The sequence below is a fragment of the Alosa sapidissima genome, chromosome 14, assembly GCF_018492685.1.
Source record: "Alosa sapidissima isolate fAloSap1 chromosome 14, fAloSap1.pri, whole genome shotgun sequence".
NCBI lineage: Eukaryota > Metazoa > Chordata > Actinopteri > Clupeiformes > Clupeidae > Alosa > Alosa sapidissima.
The window spans coordinates 19,664,509-19,682,443 of NC_055970.1; the positions used below are offsets into that span (position 1 = coordinate 19,664,509).

The window sequence follows — 17,935 nt, forward strand, 5'->3', positions numbered from 1 at the left end:
CTTAATAGTCTGTGGAGATGCCTCTCGCTAATAATGAATCCCTCCAATGCCAGGCTTTTCAAAATGTCTTTGTATTTCATTCCTAGCCTAAAATAGCACTCTACCATATCCCTGTTGTGTGACAGCGACTGTTCCTGTTTGAGGAGTTGCGCTTGATTTGCTCATCCAGCTGTCCAGTGCACAGCCTATAGGCCTACCTATTTCGTGGCCACAAATTACTATTTCGTGGGAACGAATTAATATTTCGTGGACACAAATTAGTACTTTGTGGGAACGAATTGCTATTTTGTGGCCACAACTTATTATTTTGTGGGAACGAATTGCTATTTCGTGGCCACAACTTATTATTTTTTTCCCCCATGACATATCCGGGGCTCCATATTTATCAGTTCCTCATCAAATAAATTAAAAGAGGCTAAAAGCCCAATAAATGTGCCACACGTAATAGCCGAATATAAGATAACCCTTTGCCTATCCCATTTCAATTAAGCAGCACTACACCACCACGAAGAGGTGGACGCAAATCTAACATGTGAACGCTTTATAACACATATATGTTCATTCGTTTTCAACTGCATCGGAGTTGAAGAAGAAATGAAAGTTGCTTAGCGTTGTGGCTCTGAGTGCGTTGGGAATGCGCCGACTATGCAAGCCCCCGCCCTCAACGCCGGTGACTGCTATGTTACGATCTAAACTTAAGTAACGGACAATCTAAGTGAAATGATTGAGGAAAAAGAGGACGCACAAATAACAAGTGAACGTTTTAAAACATTGTCATCCCGTGTCAATTTGTTTTCGCGATGTATACATGTTTGATTTGATGCATGCTCACAGCATGCTGGGAGACAGAGTTTTATATTGTTGAAACATAGGTCTGTGGTAAGGCATGGAAGTTCCACAGTGAAACTGTATAACCTGAACAATATTTTGCCGTTTTGAAGTAACTATCTGAAGTTGTCACATCATGGAAGTCTTCTTGCACTCTGTTAAACATATTAAAATTAATAATTAATAGACTAACAGACTGCAAGAAGTCATACATTTGTTAATTATTGATGTTATCGATGAGTAGGCCCCTACAGTCATTTTTATATAATAGCCTACATAATATTTCTACTATATACATAAATATATAGTGTATATATAGAACATATGTTATTTATCATTTATCATCATTTTTATATAATAGCCTACATAATATTTCTACTATATACATAAATATATAGTGTATATAGAACATATGTTATTTATCATATGTTGATTTTTTAATGTTCAATTTTCAATAAATCGTGTGAAGTTTACAAGTGTTGTGCCTCTTACTAGTATGATTTTTAGCATGCCTAATAAGGATAATACGATAGCATAACGGCCCAAAAAATCGGCAGGTCACATCGGCCATCGGCTGACTCCGACCGCTAAAAATCGGTATCGGCATTGGCTTTAGAAAAACCCAAATCGGTCGGTCTCTAATCTGGACTCGTGACTACAACCTGACTACGCACAATAAATTTGGTGATGTTTGAGGTATGCATATGTGTGGGGGGTTATTGGGGTGTGTGGGAGAGGAGGTTAATCTGTGTATGTGTGTGTATGGGACAGGGGGTTAATTGGGTGTGTGTATAATGTAACAACATTGGGTTGCCATGACAACTCCTGCTCAACTCCTTGGCCCCCTCATTGCTGCTTGCAGCTATATTTAGTATTTAGTTTTGTTAGTTTTTCTTATCTCCTACTGTCTCTATTGTACAGTGGAGTTTGGTTATATGTTTATACTTATACTTATATTTACCATTTCTGCTGTATGTGCATGTTGTGTGTGATGTCTGTATGCTACTGAGACCCCCTGAATTTCCCCTTGGGGATCAATAAAGTATCTATCTATCTATCTATCTATCTATCTATCTATTTTCATTTCTGAGCAAAGGAACTACTCATCCCATAAACCACCACGCCTCACTGAATTATAAGCAAGAATGAAACGGGCGAATATTGCCATTTGAACACCAGCAACAGCACGCAAACCCTTTCCTCCAAACAGTGATTTTTGTATAGTGAATGTGCAGTTAATCGAAGTTATTTCAGGAGTAATCGTGTAAATAATAGTGTATTTTATATTGTGTGTGTGAAAGCGGTTAATGTTAATGTTAGCAACATGGTGAGGGCTGTACCTGACTGTAGTGGTGTGCGATACTGTAAAATCTGGTTTCGATCCGATACCAATTAAATATAGGGCCAGTATTGCCGATACCGATACCAATACTGATATTTGTGACTAAAAGCAGTTTATATACTTTTATATAGGGGAGAACAGTGTGTCATGATTTATGACATGAATAAAACATCAATATACTAAATTTGAATACATTTCTATGACTAATGATTTTATGATTTCCACTGTTAATAGTTTACAAACATTTCAGCAACATAACATTGCAAAGCGGGCATGCAAAATGTGAAAGGAATGGTGTTTGCATGACTAGACTAGCCCTTGGTGAAACAGGAACATTTTGAACAAATTAAGAGATATTGAAAGTGAACTAAAATTAAAGTATCGATCCCATCACGCTGGTATCGATCCGATACCAATACCAATGTTGGTATCGATACTATCGATATTTGGATCGATATGCCCACCCCTACCTGACTGTCATCCTATGCTGTACTGCTTAGTCGGGCTGATGCATGGACCGGTGCATGGTCTGCTCTTGGACCACCATATTCAGTTTATTAATTTGCCGTGAATTATTACACAAAATGTTCATTAAATGCACAAAGAAGTATTCCTAGGTTAATGATTGATATGAATCATACAGTATGAAGGCTACAGTAGCCTAGCTAATGTTATCTACAGTAGCAGCACGTTACCAATCTCCCTGCTTAACTCACCACAACTTTGTAGGTCTTGTCCCTCATGCTGGCCCTTACAAAACCCACAAGCTGACTCTCGGACACACAACAGTCAATAATGTGACGCGATTTAAAGTGGCTTTCACCCCTTTGGACATTCACTAAAACATAATATATTTCATACCTGTGTTGCAGCATGTAGGCTAATGTTAGCTGCATTATGTAATGACATACAATGTCGGAAATGCTAAAGGTTAGCTTGTCGGCTACCTGAAAAGTTTGAGTGTTTAAACTAACATTTACAGTGGTCTATTTGATAGTGTATTGGCCCTGACTAAGTTTGTGTGATGTATAAACCACAATCCTTGTTGATACCAATATTCGTCAAGAAAGTTTTTAATCACATTAAGATTCTCGCCATAGGCAGTAAAAGACTCCGCCATCTTTGTCAATAATTTTCGTTGAGAAAGTTTCAATCTATGACCATAACGGCCTTTCCACCAATCAGAGACATCACTGTGGGATTGTGGGATTGTTCAGGATTGTGGGTAATGAAGTACTTATCCAAGAGATCGCGATTAAAAGACATTTATCTCAAAACAAGGTTAGTGCCCCATGAACTTTTGGCGTCTATATGAGCATATACAATCACTTAGTACAGCCGTAGCTGGTTTTAAGTCTACCACGTGCAGTTAAGTTTTTATGGCTTATACCGCAATTCATTCAATTTCATTTTGGATATCTGAAATTTTATGACTAGCAATAATTGGATCCTTGGTAATGGGAGTTGAAATGACAGTTGTCGATAGAAAGAATGATGCACTGGAAACTTAAAGACCCATACAAATGAACAGCAAAAGTGATGTCATTAATCTTAGGAAGCATTATTTACTGGATATCTCAAAAAATGAAAATTCTGTGTATGAAATAATGAAATCACTGAGTTGAACTGACCCAGCTGCTGGGTAGATAACACATCTGGTAAAGAAGACGAGGGGCCACTGTCCTCAATCACTAGCTCAGATGCTGGATAGCAGAAACCAACCCAACATGAATTCAAATGAGTAAATATAAATGACCCAAGCACCTCGAACAACATTTTTTTTATAGAGTGCAAGAGTAATGCTGTGGATATGTGCAATGTTCATTTTGACTAAGAGAAACTGAATTACTGCAATACACATCAGGTCCAGCTGCGTATGCTTGCCAAAGTGTGTTGGGCGTTCAATTTCACATATTATCGACGCTATCTTCCTCCATACTGTAGGTGTCATTTCAGATCAATGTAATTTAATGGAGAATTCTGGCAATTTTTCACATAGACCTCTGTTTCTCGAGGGTCCTGCGAGTACTGTCGCACGAAAAACAAAAAGTCAGTTTTACGTAGCTCGAGCTGCTGTAGTTAGCTAGAGATAGCTAGAGCTGCTAGGCAGCTACAGTGCTACACTCTGGAGGCATGAACATGGAGGCTCATTAACATGCTCCCAAAATGTAGCACTGTAGCTGGCTGGCCGCTCTAGCTGTTGGTAGAACTAATTGTTTTTTTCTTTTCGTGCCGACAGTACTTGGTGACCTATCTACAATACAGTTATTAACAATCATAATTTCATTTTCAGTATCCATAATGTCATTTTGATTGCCTGAACTGTGTTTAATTCGTCAGAATGTATGAATATACAATTTGTATTGTATTATTATAACTAGTATAAACAACACTAGTAAAAATGTTACAGTTCTCTTAAAATAACCTGATCTGTTTTACTCTACAGGAATTGCCCCAGGAGGTAAGGAACCAGTGGTTTCCCCCAGTCTGCTGACTTGGATAATCAAGAAGTATTTATAACTTATTTATTTAAGGTCTTATATGACAATAACACCATGAATCTCTTTTTCTACTTTCTTTCTCTTGCAGTGGACTGTCGCACAGAGGTGAAACAAGTATGTCCTGGATCGCCATTTTATTTTAAACTTGAAGATTCACTGAAAAGTCAGCACATAAACTTGTACTTCGTCCAAAACTGGTCGGAGAGGAAAATTGCAACGGGTACACAGGTAATAGGGGAGATGCAGTGTTTCCCTTTTCCCTATTTCACATTTACCAGTCTGTGGCGGGCCGCCACACAATAAATCTCTATGTTGTACTATTTAAATCAGATAAAATCCTTTAGCAGCACTTTTCAGGCACGCAGCCTTTCCTTGCCCCGCCCCACTCTCTCTCGTAAAGGACCCGCCACCCCTCCTCTACATGCACATTTAGCATAACATTAACAATTGTTCAAGGATTGTTGTTGGCACATAGAAGCATTGCATTGAAGACAACAGGTTAAATTGCTATTAATTCCACTTAGCATCATGACTATGGTTCTTGAATTTCCCCTGGGGATCAATAAAGTATCTATCATGCTGCACACATTTGTTCAAAACTGCTGCATTCAAGTTAACTCTGCTAAGGTCTTATCACAACATAGTTCGGTCTCCACAATTTACTAAGTTAAAGTTATGCAAGCAAGCCGTATGTCTAAGCAAACGTTAGAATATTGTTTGGATGTCGAGCTTAGCAAGCTTAGTTACAGCTGCTTGTCAATATCTCAATATGTCAATATCTCAATATTCATTTTCTTGATTCTAACACTGAATGTTTGCAAAATCCCAAAGTATTTTCTAAGACTCGAAAGGGCTTGTCCCAAGGAATAGAAGTACAAACCTTTATTTTAACTAATTCCATTTAAAAAAACATTAAGAATTGCATCCATACTGAGGGACTGTTAAAACGGCAAGCTTTCCTCCCTCACGAACGTCTTAAAGTGACAGGCACTCAATTAGACCTACACACCACCAAGATGGTGTTAAAGGGCCCTATTGTGACAGTCTAAAATGCATGGTCACTGGCGAAAAGCTTATTTAAATTTAGTGGGATGTCCAGTCCACATAGGAAGTGTTTTAATAATCAAACGTTGGGTGTATGGCGCAACAAGTCGTTCTTTGGTTTTTCAATCAGTCGTGGGTGTATTTTGGGCTTAACATCATTTAAACCAATGAGAATGACATCGGTCATTCCCTTTAACAGCTCAGTGCAATTTTAAACAGCTCATCGGTATTTTAATAGTCAGTGGCGCATTTGAAGGAATCTGCTTGCATGTTATGGTTATGGATTTAGCAGACGCCTTTGTCCAAAGCAACATACAAATACAAAACATAATATTTAAAATTGAACAGGGAACAGATTAGAATGTTGGTCAAACTATAATAAGGAGAATAGTAATAATAAACAACAATATCAATTCAATCAACAGCCTAATAAAATAAGCAATGAAAATGAGGGAAAAAGCAATTATAAAACAATAATGTCCATTCAATCAATAATATAAAAACAATGACATGGTAAGACTACATAAAGGAGAATATCAATAATAAACAATGATGTCAAATTAATCAACAGCCTAATGAAAATAAAACATTATACAAACCATAACACATAAGAAGCGCTTAAACAACTAAGTGCATGTTTAACAGGAATGTCACGGACAGAAGACGACCCAAGAGCGCAAGTTCAAATTCAGAGTCTTTTTATAGAAGGGTTCAGGGGGGAAGAGGAGTGAGAAACGTGAGGTCTTGGAGGTTCCGGTTCCAGGGGTGCTAGGAGTGCCAGGGGTGTCAGGGGTTCTCGGGGCTCAGGGGAACACACACACACAACAGCAAGGTGAACAGCAGGCAGTAGTACAGACCAGGGCTAGGCACTAAACGTGGTGAGGGACAGAAGGCAGATTTGAGTTACCGGGGGGGCTGAAGATCGGAGAGTAATCGAGAAGATCCGGAAGGCAGGTCGGGATAACCGGGGCGGTAGAACAGGGAGGCAGTCAAGAAAGGATCCGAGTCAGAGAGTAGACAGGCAGGCAGGTTACGGGTCCAGGTTTGAAGACGATCTGACAGGGCTTGGCTGAAAAACAGGGCTTTATATACTGGGAGAGGTTAGTGGAGAAATGCAGTGCAGCTGGCAGAGTAATTAGAGCAGAGTGGGGCAAGGTGAGGATGGTGAGTGGGAAATGCAGCGCAGCTGGCCAGGTAACAAGAGCAGAGCAGGGCGGAGCCAGGTGGAGCTCGTTAGGCAGAGTAGAGAGAGAGTGAGCAGAGTGGCAGAGAGTTGAATCAATTAAGGTTGTTGCCAGGGAGAGAGAATGCTCATGACAAGGAATGTCTTTAGACCCCTCTTAAACGACCCAAAACTACCACAGGAACGGAGAGCACTGGGCAACTCATTCCACCAACATGGAACCACAGAGGAATAGAGTCTTGCATGTGAGACCGTATTGAACAGTTATTCCACTAAAGCAGGGATTCCCAAACTGTGGTACGCGTACCACCGGTGGTCCAAGGGTGGTACGCGAGCTGCCACTAGGGGTTACACAAGATGAAAAGGGCAATGTCGGAAAGGTGTTAAAAATGATTAATTAATTAATAATCTAATTAATTCATAAATAATAAATAATTTTGAATCGGGTTATAATGATATGGAAACGCGAAATTAAAGGAAATCATTTGTAAACTATAATAGGCTATGTTTTCATAAAAAAATAAGCTACCAACAATGCACGTGATTTCCTGTGGGCAGCCAGAATATCTGGCGCGTAGAAGGCTGCGCAATCATGGAAAACTGACTTAAAAACAGGGACACTGTCCAAAAGGCCTAAAGCGATCGAAGAGAAAAAGAGGGAGAGAAATAGAGCAGGAGGATGTACAAGGTGGTCCGCGGGAAAAAAAAGTTTGGGAACCGCTGCACTAAAGCATGCTTTACTAAAACCTAGTATCGTATAGACACACATTTGCACTATTATTTGAACTCATTGGCAAAGTGAAACTAACTTCACCCTGGTGTCAGTCAACAACAAAACAGTAAATACAAGTTAATTACTTTCACTATTGCCTGACAATGGGTTACCATAGAAAACATAGCCTTGGAAAATGCAACACTTACCCCAATAATGTTCGAACGACTGAATAAAAAATGCTTATCCTGCAGAGGAGTTGCTTACATCTCGTGACGGTGCGTACTGTGCTTCAATTTTGCCTCTCCGTCATTACAAATTTGCAAATGATGGTGAATAATTACTCATTGTGAGATGAGTAATTATTCACCATCACCACAATTATTCCGTAATATCTTTATTCTAATTATGTTTCCCATTGTAATCATGTAATCTGTAATGTTTTGCATGGATGTGTGCATTTGTGGATGATAGAAGCACGGTGCACACCTGTGCACCTGTCTATATCACTGTTGATTAAGGTTGCCAACCGTCACGAATTGTGCGGGACATCCCGTATTTTGGATGATTTTGATTTGTCCCGTCAGGGACAGCTCCAGTCCAGCTCCAGCTCATCGGCCTTGTTAACTTGTCAATAGTAGGCTACTGTAAACGCACCTGGAACAAAGTGTCCAGTGCCGCCGCAACCACGCGCATCTCGCACTGTGCACACGGCACCTAGGGACAGAAGGGGCACCACAATTTAGCCAGAGAAGCTTTACTGCAAACTGCTTTTCACTCTTCTTAGATAAAGATTACAATGTAAAAATGCAGCAACAGCATCTTGCATAACGATGATACCTTTTGGGTCCTCTCAGTCTTCATTAGCCTATGCACCAGATCTAACTTGAACGTTATGCTACTCATTTTAATTGGGAACGAGAGGGTGCAAGTTTCCAGCTGGCTTGTCATTTTTTGATTTCACCTTTTTAATATAAGAAACTTTTAAAAGAAAATCATGAGAACAACAAAAACAATGTGAGGAGATTGCGGAGTTATCTGGTTCACACTAGGCTACTGACCATTTATAAAATGTGAAGGCACTTTGACATAGGCTGCAGGCACTGTGATTTGGACTGTGATAAAATATGAAGAGTGGTCTTTGCCTTTGTGTAATGGAATTGAATTGGTGAGTCTTAATAATCCGTTTCCCTTAAGCCTTTACATGAATAGGCTTTGCGGCAAAGTGATGGATTACTGCACGGGCCTACCGGGCACAAGCCCAGGGGCCCAAGGGGTCAGGGGGCCCTGAAGCCCAAGCCTTTGCATGGAATCATTGCCTCAATATCAACAAATCAGGATGTACTGTAGGCTATAAATCCGATTGAATTTAGTATTGGCCATCCCCAAAATGCACCAGAATACAGAAAATCACATCAAACAAATTAAACATTTTCTGGGGGAGGACACCCCAAACCCCCCTCCCACATATACGACAATTAGTGGGGGACCCTTAATACATCTGGGCCCAGGGGCCCGAAAGTTCATAATCCGCCCAGGGCTTTGCCAATTGAAACACTTTCCACTCAGATAGCTAGGTGGCTATCGGTTCATAATTCACTTTTAATTGCAAACAGAAAATATCAAGCTAGCATCATTACATGCTTCTATTTCCACAGGAATGAAGTTTGTTTACACCAACTTAATATACTTATCATTGTCAATATTGTGCTATAGGCCTAAATGTGGCACAATGTTAAGTGTCCCTCATTTGGGGTTGAGGAAGTTGGCAACTCTACTGTTGATAATGCACTAGACTCAATCTCAGTTCTCTGTTTTATCCCTTCCCCTACACTTTCATCTTACCCCTAGCCCTTGTCACTCAAAACCGAGTGGCAAGACATGGGGTGAAAATATTCTCTTTGGAAATGAGACACCACTAGCCATAAGGAAGAGCTGGGACGATTGAAACACTTGAATAAAAGTAATTTACAGAAATCGTACCACACTGACAACTATTTTGTCACTAGCAACCTACATCTGTCTTCTGTCAAATAGGCTACCATTGCATTTTCAGCTCTGAATAAAACCGTTCTGGAATTATTTCAACAAAAGTGGATCGTGCCTGTTCGTTCGTAGGCTACCTGCTGGTCCAAATGAATGAAACAGGGATGGGGGACAAAATAAACATGCAGTTTGCTATGTAAACGTCCCACAACTTCTTCAACTATTTTACAACATATCCAAATGGTCGTTAGCCTACTTGACATCAGAAGCAATCGCTACCTTCTGGGAGGCTTTGGAGACCTACATGAGCATTACCAATGGACTTGAGCCGTAGTAGCCTACAGGCCAATGTAGGCTATTTGCTGTTAAAATTAATAAATGGATAAACTGATAAATTAGGCTCACTGTTGTGTCTTCGTTTAGCCTAATGAAACTTAGTCTAGCGTAAAGTGTTAAATAAGCAAAAATGCCATGTCAAACAGTGCTTGGGGTAGCCTGTATAGCCTAGACTGACGTCGATGGCAAAGCATTCTGCTGTGGGGAATTATTTGCTATGGTAGCCTATGGCATGGCCATTGTATTCAAATATACTGTAGATATGTTCAACATAGGCTGAAAGTTGTTTTACGTGCCTTCTCCCAAAAATCGGCAAAGTTTTAGTTATTAATCTCTAAAGTAATGAGTCAAAATCACAAACAACTTCAGGCAGCGCTCTCTTCCACCATATAGCCTGGCCCAGCTAGATGGTGTTCTCCACCCCGGTGCTCGTGGTTCAGTTCAGCCACAAGCGCAAAAAAGGAAAATTAGAAAATTGACGCATCATTTAAATTTTTAACTTCTGAACAGAAACTGTTCTCTGTGCTCAATTGAAACTGTGCTCAATTGAAAATCAAAATAAGCAACAATAACCCATTTACTGTGACGTCCTAAAGAATGGATAACGGATTTTTAAGCCTATTTTTATATTTTTTAATGTGAATTCTGCAAATAGAACATAGCACTGCAAAGCGTTACACGGACCAATTAGACCTACTCACCACCGATTTTTAATGTGACAGGACAGTGAAGAATGACAGGAAGCGAGTGGGAGAGAGAGTCGGGGTGGGATCCAGAAAGGACCACGGGGCGGTAATCGAACCCGAGTCGCCGGCATATAGTGCAGGTGCCCTAGCCAGTTGTGCCACAGCTGGGGCTCTCGCCACCAATATTGACATCAAAGAATGGTGAAATGGTTTAGCTCACTGGCGCGATATGGCCTATGCTATTAAGCACTATTTGAACTCATAGGCAAAGTAAAACTAACTGCCTGAAAAAGCAGAAGAGTTGTTTGGGACTGGTTGCTAAAGGCTGCTTACATCTCGTGATAGTGCGACTTTAGCTGTGCTTTATATGCACCTTTTGCTATAGATAGTGATAATAATGATCTTTAGAGGGTGTAAGATATTGATTTTTGGATCATGCGCCAGACCACACCTTATGTCGTTAATTACCAGACCCCTGGGCGCAAGGTTTACTAAAAGTGGAGCATATGGCGAGAAATTCATCACTTTATTGGGTGTAAGATCAGAACAAGCCTTGCGTCGAGCTTTGCGCCGGGTGTATGATAGGGCCCTCTGTGTTACTGTAAAACAGTATACATTGATGGGAAAAAAACAGGATATCTGCCCACTACATGATTGACAAAAAGTGTATTAAGTAATAGATCCATCACATTTAAATGCAATGTAAGGATTTATCTTAATAATGTTTCTATATGTTCAGTTGTTGATGTATGATGCAATATTATTGATTTATTTTTAAATCTTTGTATGTTTTGGCCACACATGACAAAGAATTTAGGGGGGGGCATCAGTGACAAATGGAGTATGTTTCTTTTCTTCCAGAGTTTAGACCCCCAGTATCCATTTAAGGACAATGAACCGTATATACCCGAGGTAATGAAAAAGCATGAAGGGGAATATTATTGGGCAGTAAGGAATGTACGTTTGAAGCTTAATCACATCAGATTAATTGTTAAAGGTGAGTATATTGTAACACCATTGTTGTTGTTGTTGTTATGGTTGTTGTAATTATTATATAATTAGTATATGTATCTATCTCTATTAGACTGCAGCTCTCATAAAGATTTGGATTATGGTGACGAAATCAAACTGGATGTGCCGTCGGACGCATCTGTGTTGGAGTTCGACCCTCACCTCTCAGACAAACGCTTGGTCTTGTGGAGCCGGATAAATGCTAAGAATGAGAAGGGTGCCAGGGGCACAGTTGCGCTTGGCTACTGGAGAGCACAGAGGATGACCCAGGCTGATCAGGGCAGATACGTTTTTCTCAGGGAAAGTGGAGGTCATATCACTGATACAGTGGTCACTGTTCAAGGTAAGAGCAATGAAGCATATGCTGAGAATATGGAGCAGAGTATGGCTAGAGAGGTAAAACAAGACAAGGTGTTACCATATTTCTTATTTTTAAGGAACTTCACACAGCACAATGCAGTTATTTCAACCTTAAAGCTGCAGTTGGCAAGTTTGACAGATTGAGGGGATTTAGCCAAAATTGTTAATTGTAGTGGCCGTTTGTTAACAAAATAAAATTAAACTTAAATCAAACGACAACTTCTGGCACCCTGGGCAGGTAATGTACGCAGGCAAGAAATAAAATCAATTCCAGGCTGGATTCGGGTTTTTGGCTGGTTTATTTAGTTCCAGCTGCAGCAAACAATACACGGCATCTCTCGCGCTGGTAAAAAACCATGTGCCCACCACCCAGGTGCATACAGGCCTCCTGCTACTTCCTACCTATATTCAGCTTTACCTGTGCCCACTACTGCCCCCAGGTGTCTAAACCAAATATTTTAGTAAACTAACCAAAAATAAAGACTACACATATTAATCAAAACAATTAACTAAACAAATAATGAGCAAAAGAATATCACCAAAATATATATTACTAATATGAGCAAAATCATAATAAACAAATTAACTAACAAATTTACCACTACTGAAAGCAAACTAATGTAGCTTCAAGAGTTAATGTTTACAACTCTCATGCCCCTCCCCCACTACCACCGAGCACCCTCTTATTGAGTTTGTGCTCGTCAATGCGCACCAGACTGCACCAGACTTGACTGCACCTTGTGATTCAGTCAAATCTCACACAGCCCTGCTCTGATTGGACCAGAAGAACCGGGAGCTGTGGATTTTTGCAAAACAAATAACAGGCTCTAGGTGGAGGTAGACGTGCGGGTTTTTTTTTAAAACCGGCTGATTTATGTTGTTCTGTCGGAGCATAGTGTCAGTTTCAGTAAATATGATTAAAAAAATCTTGCCAACTGCAGCTTTAAAATAAAGGCTTCAAACTCATTCTGATGCGATACTGACTTATAATTATGGAGAATGAAGTCTCTGATATTGGCAATGCATGCTTGGAACGCTTGATATTACATTATGTAACGTTATTGATTGGGTGGGATCATGACCCTTTTAGTCGGGTTTTGAGTACTGTCGTAGTGCTAAAAGCTGTTGAATATTGATGCCAAGGCCATAGGTATAAATTCTTCCATGGTGTTGCATAAACAAAATATCTAGTTTGATATCTCAAATACAAAGGAATTGCTTCACTATTATGTAATATAATTCCTTATAATTTAATATATTCTTGGCCTGGGTAGGAATTTCACGGCGGCCATGGCCGTCGTAGCCCCTTGCGTTGGCCGAGATGCCCCTTTGAAAATCAGAGGTTTACAGGCCACTGTGGCCTTGGTGCCCCCTTCTCTCAATATTCTGGTTTGCGTCGGACTAATAGCGTATTTTATTAGCCTATGGCCTGACAAAATAATCTTTCACAGCGCAAATTATTGTAGCATTTTACGCAGTGGAAAAGTGACAGTGCACGGCAAGAAAGTAAGTGCGTCCAGATTCCCATTCTTCTCAGTTGAACTACTTGCGAAGTAGCCTACTCGTCATACAGGCATCACATCACATGAAAGTATCACATCACATGAAAGAGCTTTTTCTCAGCTTTTAAAAGATGTTAGCCATTTGGTGAACAGTTCGCGAGACAAATAAATACTATGATTAAATTGAATCATAAATTCTAGGATCTAGATGTTTCATGTTTTTGTAATGTTCCATACAGTGATGCAGGTCTATTGAATAGGCTAAATACAATTTCAATCATTTTTATAGCCTACTGTATCTATACAGTAGGCTATAAAAATGATTGAAATTGTTAACTTTGCCCTTGGTGCCCTGACATGTGGCCTTTGTGCCCCCCACCAAATATGCCCAACTGAAGGCCAAGTGGCCTTTCCCCCAAAATGGTGAAATTACAAGCCTGTTCTTGGCTTTTAACACAACGCAATGGCCTGACAGAAATTACATTACATTACATTTGGCTGACGCAAATTAGGTCCCTTTTCCTGAGACCTGTCCTCTGCCCTGATTTTACTTGTCTCGGTGTTTACTACCCATCTCAACTGTTACTTCTGCACTAACTGACTCTCTCACAGCACCATCTTAACTAATATAGCTACAGTCAGCAGAGATTAGAGGAGAGCTGTAGCTAATACGGTGCTGTTCAATTTCCCCACATTTTTTAAAAATGTTTTTCTTTATTTCTTCTCTGGACAAACCCTTTTACGCCTTTGAAAATAGTTTTACATTTTCATCGGGATATTTCATTATGTCCTTGTTAATGAATTAATAGTAGCCTAATGTATCCACGAGTAGCTGTTATTGACGAGCAGCTAACCTCCAACAACTCTAACTTTATAACTTAATCTATTTTAAATGTTGTATCAGCGATAGCGGGGATACGTCACTTCTGTTGTAGCCTGGCCTTGCCTTCCTACGTACTTCCGCTCGATTTTCATCTCCCTCCGTCTGGGATTCCGGCCATTGGCTTCGCTCGCAACGAACAATTTGACCCCGAGCCAATCAGCGAGCAGGAGGCGGGAGTTGTGAGAGACGACGTCGAGATTCTGCTCTGTCTTCGAATTGTAGCAAGGGGGCAGGCGAATTCCCGGAAGTAGAAGAATCGACGTAGGCTGGAGGGACCACCTCTCTGCTAACTCCCATAGAAGTCCATTCATTCTAGGATTTTTTTGAAATACCATAACTTCATATAACATATATCCTGTGCCGATATTGTAGCTTCTGTGTAATCCACATAAACACTACAAAGGCAAAACAGACTCCACTACCTCGTCCGTAACGTTGGTTACCCGTAAGAAGAATGGTTAGCTTGTTCGGTTGGAGGGAAGCTAGCTTTGACATAATCTCTCTTTCGCGCCGTAGGGAGATAACCGTATTGTTTGGATAAGAAGCTCAGTCCACCTTACTGTCTGACGGTAACTCATAAGCAAAACCTAGCATACACGACCGTATGTTAAGGTAAATCATTACACAGAGGCAACCTAATAATAATAAAAAAGTAAACCTATTTTTTTTTTAAAAACGGCACTAATCATTACAGAGGTTTTCGATGGATTGACCGTAGGTCGGAAAAGTGGAAAGAAGATTAGCTTCAAGGCTATAACTTTTTTGTTTTGTTGACTGTTTTTGAAGATGATCATGTATGGTAGCTTCAACATTAACACGACTTGGTGAGGATGATATTAATAATAATACATAAATAAATGTTTAACTTTGATGACTTTGAAGGCGAAGGAAGTGTGAGAAGAATTTCTGTGTATCTATCATATGAGTTACAAGATTCAGTTCGATGGCTAACGTCACGAAGTTAAGTGTGAGTCTGCGCAGTACTGGGGGGACCAACTGAAAAATCGTTCTATTTGACTCAGTGCCCTCCCATTGAAAACGACGGAGTCTGTTCGTCCATTTCTTTTACTGTCTATGAATTGTAGTCCTGGAGGAGTTGGCAATGGCGGAAGTTAATGAAGCAATTCAATGATCACATCTATGATGATATGATATCTTCAACCTTACTGTCGAATAGTAATCTGCTATTTGCTATTCTTCCACTAATTCTTAAATTTGTATCGCAAAGCCGGCATCTGTCATTTACATCCATCTTGTTCGCTCTGTCTTGGTGGTGGGGAATGGTTGTTGTGTACAGCGCACGCAATTTCTGGTGAGCGTCATAGCGTAGCTTACTTCACGATCGAGCAGGCGCGTAACATACGTCACGGCCAAACGTTAGCGATTGGGTGAAATCAGATCCAATCGTTTCAAACTTCTACAGAGTCCACGCCTCCAGCTTGCAATCGTAGCTGAGATGCCAGACCCTTGACGAAGCGAAGCGTAGACCAAGGGGATGGCCATTGGCCAGGCTACTTCTGTTGATGTTCAAACAAAACAGAGAGCTAGCTCGCTACTCCCTCCCTCCCGTGCAATTGAAACTCTCCTAAACACGCATCTCGTGGGTTATTGGTTGAAACACTTTATTTTGCTTTTGAGTGGTTGCCAACCCTGGTTGGTAGCAATTGTTTTTGTGTACAGATCCTAGGCTGCCTACAGAGACGCGTTTTTTTGACGGACTGTTTATGGGGCAGGCAGCTAGCGGATCGTTAGGAAAGATTAAATTAATGTGATCATTTATGTTTGGGCCTTTTTTGGGCCTGAAATCGCTGATACAACCTTTAAGAGTTTGGTCTCCGCCATTGACTTCATTGTGATAAGAACAGACTTTAAGTGAGTTTATTTGGAAGTGTTTTGAACAAATTTGTGCTGCGAATTGATGATGATGCTAACCTTCAGTGAACACCACACTGATCTTCAGGAAGTGTCAAAACTGAGTATCAAAACTAGAGGAATTACTAGAGAGGGCCACCGCCCCCTTTTGGTGAGAGTTCACAGTGTGGTGAGAGGTCACACTTGCCTTAAAGTTGAAGTTGAAACCTATAAATTTGGCCACAGCCATGAAACACTGTCTGGCGATAGTATCTGAATAACACATGTTGTATTAATTTCCTGATTGCTTTGTAACCACGATTTGTCATCTATCTTCCTGTCTTCTGTGTATTGTCTCTGTGCAACGTCAGCAAAAACAAAACACGCTCATGTGGCTGATGAAGACATCAAAGATATCTGGCAAACCTTTGTTGACATCCCTAGACATGAGGTTGTCATTACTTACTTCACGCCTCATGGGGAGGAGTATACGCTCTTCCAGAACGACGTGGAAACCGATAAGGCTTTCAGCCTTTTCAGGGGTCGCTTAACACTGACCACTGGGTGGTTCAGCATTTTGAAAGTGCAGCCACGTGACGCAGGACGATACGAGATCCGCGACAAGAATGGACATCTGGCCATGTCCATGTATCTAAAGAGAGACCCTGGTCAGTAGCGTACCTTGTATTACTGTTATGTCATGCAGTTAATATCCGACATGAATCCCTATCTGTGCATGTGAGCATTTCTCTCTCCCTCATTCTCTCTCAAAGAGTTCGATTGGAAGAGTTTAATTATGCCCCTGGGTATATCTGCTGGTGTCATGGCGGGGCTGTTGTGTTGTTGCTGGTGCTGTTGCAAGGTCTGTAGTGACAGTGACGACAGTGACAAAGCCGAATCTACGGCTGTTTCGCCAGACACTGAACCACCTGTTCATTTCCATGTGAGTATTGTGTTCATTGGCTTTTGGGGTGGAATAGGAAGAGAGGTTTAGTGGTTTCAGTATGTGACCTTCACGCTTTGGGACAACTGTGTTCATGTGGAGTCTTTATTGATCCTGAGGGACATTTAGGTATCCAGGTGCCTGAACACATACAAAAAAGCAACAATACATACAGGAACAAAAACAGCACTGAGAATGATTTTCTAGCCCTTACAACCCCTTGAGTGAGCTGTCACTATGATAGAGTGTGTGAAGGTGGAGGTAGTGTAAACTTAAATTGAATAACAGTGAATCTAACTGTTGGTAATAATGTAAACAACAGCAATTATTGGAAATAATATAAAATATACTAAGTAGAGATAAAAAAAAAACAGGGCGCTCCTGCTGTAAAGCCTTTTTATCTTTGTTTTTTTTTTTTATTTTTTATTTTTTTTTTTTTATTTTTTTTTTTTATTATGGCCAAATTCCACATCCATGGGCCAGTTGACTATATGCTCAACTAAAATATAAATGGAAAGTATTGCTCCCATTTTTGAAAGATGTCAGATTCCTTATATGAACTGATTAGCTATTCACAATATGATTATTTGAAGTTAAATTGATCAAATTATATATCTAGCTATATTAGATCTCTCTGGTCCTTCATGTGATGTAAATCTGCTCAAAGTCAGTTGTCATATAATATTAAAGAAATGTATATATACACTAATGTGTAAGCCGGGAGGCACAGAAGCAAAGATCTTTGGCAGAGCCAGACTGGGCAAGGT

General features: G+C 40.3%; 1 protein-coding gene and 1 long non-coding RNA gene across 4 annotated transcripts in view; one reads left to right on the forward strand and one right to left on the reverse strand.

The window, feature by feature from the left end:
* LOC121681677 overlaps window positions 1-17,935 on the forward strand; it is a 27,890-nt gene that overhangs the window by 5,807 nt on the left and 4,148 nt on the right. For all 3 annotated transcript variants that reach the window (XM_042061548.1, XM_042061550.1, XM_042061549.1), the window contains exons 3-8: window positions 4,617-4,631; window positions 4,760-4,899; window positions 11,480-11,615; window positions 11,703-11,972; window positions 16,597-16,893; window positions 16,999-17,168. In XM_042061548.1, coding sequence (XP_041917482.1) covers window positions 4,617-4,631; window positions 4,760-4,899; window positions 11,480-11,615; window positions 11,703-11,972; window positions 16,597-16,893; window positions 16,999-17,168 — 1,028 coding nt within the window. The remainder of the gene's footprint in view (window positions 1-4,616; window positions 4,632-4,759; window positions 4,900-11,479; window positions 11,616-11,702; window positions 11,973-16,596; window positions 16,894-16,998; window positions 17,169-17,935) is intronic.
* The window catches only part of LOC121681681, a 16,172-nt gene continuing 11,042 nt past the window's right edge, over window positions 12,806-17,935 (reverse strand). Inside the window, exon 3 of the long non-coding RNA XR_006022242.1 lies at window positions 12,806-12,816. This is a non-coding gene — a long non-coding RNA (uncharacterized LOC121681681). The remainder of the gene's footprint in view (window positions 12,817-17,935) is intronic.